The 6,293-nt window shown below is 43.0% G+C and overlaps 1 protein-coding gene across 1 annotated transcript; it reads left to right on the forward strand.

The window, feature by feature from the left end:
- The first annotated feature begins 4,804 nt into the window (after positions 1 to 4,804).
- On the forward strand, positions 4,805 to 5,940 carry LOC126574348 (caspase-14-like). Its single transcript, XM_050234490.1, has 5 exons — positions 4,805 to 4,932; positions 4,992 to 5,269; positions 5,333 to 5,602; positions 5,666 to 5,798; positions 5,868 to 5,940. The coding sequence occupies exons 1-5, from the start codon at positions 4,805 to 4,807 to the stop codon at positions 5,938 to 5,940; spliced, it is 882 nt and encodes a 293-aa protein (XP_050090447.1).
- Positions 5,941 to 6,293: the final 353 nt, after the last annotated feature.

Genomic DNA, 6,293 nt, shown 5'->3' on the forward strand with positions numbered 1-6,293 from the left:
GTTGGATGTGACATCCGGCACATTCCAAAAAATATCCGTTTTCCTCGCAATTTTCCTGCGAAGTGAAGTGCCGTTGCTCGCGGCACCATTCACATTGAAACTGATATTTTTCTTCCACTCTTCCGCCATCTTGCGAGTCACGCGCAAATCAGAATGCGTTCTCCCTGTTCGTGTTTTTGTGTGCGCTGTAAAAAGCGGAACTTGCTCACGAAACAGCTGATGCTAGATGATTTGATTGCAAATGAAACTTGAGGTGTGCTTCGTTGGTTGAGTGTTTTCCTCCCGGCTGCGTTGTCAGAGCTTTGTGACTAGACGTAGCTACTGTCAACGCAAGAACCTGCCTGTGTCTGTGCTGAATAGTTGAGGTTTCAGGCCCTTGTAACTCATTCCTCTTCTCCGGTGATCCACCGTCTATACTTCTTCTGCTCACAACAGTTCTAATCTTAAGTTTCAATGCCCATTTCGGGCGTGGTATCAGCTCTCACCCGGCTCAGAGTCACTATGTGTGTCATCAAAATCCGGACATCTTTCCTCATTCGATTGCTGGTAAGCACGGCACGAGGTCTATCTGCATGCTCGGTCTGCATCAGCATCCTGCAGCGCCAGCAATCTGTATCATGTGTCGAGCCGATAAAGACCCCTTCTGCCTGCCCCTTCTTCCCGTGGCGTTTGACGTTACTCCTCCGGACAGTTTCCATCGGTTGTACCCTCTCATTAGGATGCGGTTAAAATAGGACAAGAACCAGTGCTCTGGAGTGCATTCTGCCTCTTCTCTCTGCCAGCCGGCCTCCTGGCCCTCCGATCGAATGTAACGTTGCACCAAATCCGTCCGGATTAACTTTGCATTTTGTGGATCATTTCATTTCACCGACAGCGACACCGACAGGCCGGCGTTCGACGACGATGGCGACGGACAGGGCACGATGCTGACGAAGCTTGGATAGGTCGAGCCGATTTGTAGCAATTAATTGATTGCATCGGCAGCAAAAAAGGAGTCCGGAGTCCCTGTCGAAGTAGCAGGAAGTCGGTGTGCTGAGACGAGTGGTGCCGATGGGCACATGTGTTATGCTTCTCGGAAGCGAGGGTTCTCGTCTGACAGCATGAAAGTTCGACACATTTCCGGGAATGGGCACGATGCCCTCCGGGAAGGATGCTCCGGGAAACCCACTGACACTGGCAGTGTGCAGTAAATTGGAGCGCTGGAAGGATATTATAATCTTTGCTCCCTGTCAGTGCTTCGGTAGCTGACGAATCATTTCTACAATAATCCACCACCGTCATAGCACAGTGCCGTTTCCCCGGAGTTGTTGGTCCAGGAGTTGACGGACGTGAGGCGACCACCGTGGGCGACCGAAGGATTCCGATGACCACATCACTATTCTGGCATCCTGCGGGTTTCGTGTCATGTCAGAATCGCTTATTAATTAGCGCATAGCTTCACAATGGCTCCTCCGCTAGTAACACTACTGGGTAATAGGCAAAATTGACAACTTACTGAGTAGGCGGCGAGGACTCAGTTTAGACGATGCAGCAGCTTCCCGGATCTTTGCTAACGCTCTTGGTCGCTTATTACTTTTGACGGTCGGCAACGGTGCGATGACGAGGAACATGATTTACCTTCGGGCTTTTGATTGTTCCTGTCTCTCGAACAGCGTTTCCGTCGCGGCAAACAATGGCGATTGTGGCCACATTATGGTGATTGCGGTTGTACCGCAAACAGATTGCGGTTGAAAGGGATGAAGTGCATGGGCAGAGAGTAGTGATGTTTTTGGGCATTCATTGAATTTTAGAATCATTGGCTAAATCAACTGGCATACGGATCGTTAATCAAGAGTCTTCGGATCTATAATATATGATTTTGTTTGCTTTAAAATTCCCCTTTAGGGTTTAATCGTTATTTTAAAATACCTAATTTGTGAAAGCTAGGATCAACATATTGAAAATCAATTTTAGCAAAATCAAGAGGAAAATATTTGCTTATCTTCTACATCACACAAGAAATTCAACGCCCTGACTTCTCAAAAAAGCTGCTTTGACCGTTTAATCCTTCTATTAATTAATAATTGTTTATTCTTAGGACTAACAAGATCATATTGCCAAACATACGGCTCGTCCGTCCTTATATATGTTTAAAAAAAAGATCATATTGCCAATATTCCGTAGAACGGAATTTAAGAGAAAGTTTAAAAAAGATGGATAAGAAAACAAGCAATAAAAAGAACATAACGTCGATGAAGTGTGGATGCAATAAGAAACCGTATAGCTAAGAAAGTAAAAATGATTCAACGGATAGCAGTCCAAGGATCATTGGGGCCTATATTAAACTCAATATTAATTATGTGTGATATTTTTTGCATAAAACATTACTATAAAAAAGCTATTTCATTCTTCTAATATTGCATGATCATTTCTTTTAGCTAAACTTTAAATTATTCGGCACTGTAACAGTCCGCTACTTCATTAACTGCGTTGAAAATCATTGGCAAAGGCAACGTTTGGCTGATAACCTCCACCAGGCAGTGTACTCTTAGAGCTAGCGTTTATCAATCCATCCAATCTTTCAATCATATTTGCTTGCCAGCCATGCTCGCATTTGCATAAGTGTGCGCCCATTAAAACTGTCCATTCTGCTGTGTACGAGGTTTCCGAATATGCTACTAATCATAAATCACGCCTCCCAATTGATACTCGGTAATGCAAATGCGAACCATATCAGCGAATCACCGCCGCACGTTCGCTACGCGCAGATCAACCTAATAACCGAAGATAATACGGTTGAAACGCAGAAAAGCTTAAAGGGGACTCCATAACATGAATCACCCACCATATCGAGTCCCTGATCGAGTAGTGCCGAAGGATGACTCCATTAAGCCGATCGACTGACGTGGCATCATCCAGCGTACTGTGACCCTTTCCTAGAACGCTGACGGTAGAGCTGAAGGTGCATTACCCAAATGACACGATCGTATACTGGGCGGGTGAGTGCAATCAGAGCTAAATGCATCGCAAGAATAGTGAATTAACTTCTGCTACGTTCCCATCGTTGCACTCATCTTAAATTGCTGCCATCGAGCGAGAGAGAGAGAGAGAGAGAGAGAGCTCCCATCTGCTTTCACCTCGCTGCATCCGCAACCGATGATCCGTGGCATATCGTCGGCCATCATTTTCCCGTGCAAAGTTTTCCACTTTCAGCAGAAATTACTTAAGCGAAAAACTTCTTCTCCACTTCGTACCCCATTTCGGTCCCGTCGGTCGTGTCGGTCCCTCTGGCTGTAAGCCATTTGTATTCGCCTGACCGTTCCATTGCGACCAGCCCGTTCTTTCAGGACTCAGGGTGGTTTAGCCGAGATTGTCCAGCCGGCGGAAAAAGCAAACCAAAGGAAGAGAGAGACATTCTGAGGCAACACTGGCTCGGAAATCATTGCCGCAAGGCGGCCGCCGTTAATGCGACGAGAGTGGACAATAAAAATGACAAATTTAGATACTTGCGACGCGATGTCTTAATCTTTCTGTCGGCGACGGCTCGAAGGGTCACGTTTTGGTTTTTGAGTGAAAAACGCGACCAACGGGACCGGCGCCCCGCGTCAAGCATCAGAGCCCCGAGGGCTGAAAACCGAGTGGTCGCCTGACTTCAGCTTTTGTTCGAACGGTCACAAAGAATGATGACCTCCGCCTGGATGTAGCCGGCCAAAAGATGAATCGATAATCAAGGAATCAATGAAGATGAAAAACGTAATGGAAAAGGTTTTACAACCGAGACGCTGCCAGGCAGTTTGCTGGATCGACGTTCATCGAAGAGGGGATTGCCGTTTTGGGTAAAAGTGTCGCTGGATCGTATCCAGTTTTTGATGGTTGATTATATTTCATTGAGAAAAAAGCGCACAAAAGTTTCACATGATTTTTTTTAAACGAAATTTGTTTCAATGTTATGTGAGAGCTAGTGATTGGTTATTTACCTACTTACCTTGTTTGTTTTGATCAGATCCTAGAAATATGATAAAACTGTTTAGCAATAGGTTTTTTCGTATTTTCTGTTAAATTTTAACGGTTCAAAAGTACATGTACAAACATACAATTACAAACATACAATAATTTTCCAAATTTCATTCAACCCCGAAAACTGAAAACGAAATGTTGGTTTGTGTGAAATGTTGGTTTAAAACACAAAATAATATCTATAAATTGATAATTGTATAAAGGCGACTAAACCTGAATACATACAGGTGACTTTGAGGCATATCAGCTAGTTTATCTTATCGACATACGTGAACATGGTGCGAACTCTTTACGCACATGGGACACAGATTGTCAGGTCCGTTGAGGTTTGGTTTTGGTTTGACGAGGTTAGTGCAGTAAGCAAGCACCAAAATCGGAAACTGCTTGAATTGAATACGATTGTAAAAAAAATTAAAGCCAATCCAGACCGAAACTCTCTGAGGTTTAAGAAATACACATTGATTTTTCATCAAACAAACAAATGAGGACACTTGAAGAAATAGTTTTGCCTGTCAAATAGCCAAACCTACTTGAAATCGTAGTTATTGAATAAAAACCGAATCCGGTGAGTTTACTTCCTCCTTGATTCGCGGGAAGCGATTGAGCAACCTGCTCAATTTCCAAGAATCTAATCTGCTCTGTACCTCCGAAATTTGATAATAAGCGAGCGATAATAAGCGATAAAGACGAATGCTTACGCGCACACGCAGCTTAACACAGCAGTTAGCTGCAAGCCTCGACCCAGAGCGGTCGTATCGACATTTGAATCAAAACGCATACGAATTGCTGCCCAGAAAAACGAATTGAAATGAACACACATGTTGTCAATGAACCAATAGAATTTAACACTCATGATATCGCGGAGCCTAGCAGGAACTCAAGTAACCAAACGTCTGGATCAACCACAAATTCATCTACAAACTCGTCCGGTGCTATGTAAGTTTTAAATAGTGAATTCCTTTCACAAGAATATTATAAGTTTATGTTGTTTGCAGCTCCCCTAGGGAAGAGTATGTTGATAACAGTGCGCATAGAGAAGAGAATGTTGTTTCCGGCTCCCGTAGAGAAGTTCCCCTTGAAAAGTATGATTTAAGGAAGAATGCCTACGTATTGGTGTTACACCATTACATGTTTCGTGATTCCACACACAACAGAGAGGGCAGTGAAAAAGATATGGCAAAGATTGAAAGGTTTTTTCGTGATTATCGTGCTGACCAGCTCAATGTGAAGGAGAACCAAACTGCTGCCGATGTACGCTCCATAATGGATGGATGTTCGTAGATCCCATTATTATCAACGCTGACTAGTTTATAAGAAAATTCAAATTTTTTTTTAGTTTTGCACCACAATTTCACCAACAATAGCTGTTTGATAATCATCATAATGAGCCATGGAGTAGAGAGCGATCGAATCGAGGCTTATGATGGTGAGACGTACTGCTTCGAGGCGGATATTGTGGAGAAATGCACTTTAAATCGATCGCTCGATGGCAAACCGAAACTCTTCATCGTGCAAGCATGTCGGGGAGATTCAACAATGACAACGGATTCGAAGAAAACCCAGAGCAAGAAAAGTGATGTGTTGACTTTTCAAAGCACATATAAAGGTAAGTAGCTAGATAATCGTAAGTAGAAAGATTACCTACTGATTGCGTTGGGTTTGTTTACAGGATTTTTCGCCTACCGTCACGAACAAAATGGATCGGTTTTCATTCAAAATTTCTTCAAGCTGTTGGATCAACATCGAGACGAAGACATTTGTCACATCAATCAGCACCTTAATAATGTTTTCGAACGGGAAAGGTTAGTACCAAAGGCGAGTTGCGTTAGTCTGTGACGTTACTGAAAGTATATTTTCTTTTATGAATTCAGAATTCCCCAAAATCCCACCATGACCAGCACCCTCAAGAAGCGATTGATCTTTGGTGACCTACGCAGAGCTTGAAGTTATGTCCCTTTAAGACAACAAACATCTAGTCAATCGCAGGGATAGTAATGCTCAAGTGGAAATTGTAACCAAACAGCCAAATTGCATTCAACCGATACAATCTGCTAGCGGAGTTTCATGGAAAAATCTGATTCCGTTCTAGTTGAAATTGTTTGGTGCTCGTATTTTGAGAGTATTTTTTGTAAGAAACATAAAATGACCTAAAATCACTAGCTGCGAGCCCATATCAGTAAACGAAAAATGTGAAAAGTCTTAATATACTACTTGTTTGTTATCATCATATCTGTTGTTTCCTCCTAGCTCTAAAGATTTAACAAAGATCTAAAGATGAAACAAAAGCAAATAACGGT

Source organism: Anopheles aquasalis, chromosome 3, assembly GCF_943734665.1.
Source record: "Anopheles aquasalis chromosome 3, idAnoAquaMG_Q_19, whole genome shotgun sequence".
Lineage (NCBI taxonomy): Eukaryota > Metazoa > Arthropoda > Insecta > Diptera > Culicidae > Anopheles > Anopheles aquasalis.

Bases quoted from the DNA above. Each gene is read 5' to 3' on its own strand.
- LOC126574348 (XM_050234490.1), top strand. From the start codon at position 4,805: ATGAACACACATGTTGTCAATGAACCAATAGAATTTAACACTCATGAT. The intron at 4,933-4,991 runs GTAAGTTTTAAA...TGTTGTTTGCAG, and splicing joins ACAAACTCGTCCGGTGCTAT to CTCCCCTAGGGAAGAGTATG. The intron at 5,603-5,665 runs GTAAGTAGCTAG...GTTTGTTTACAG, and splicing joins TTTTCAAAGCACATATAAAG to GATTTTTCGCCTACCGTCAC.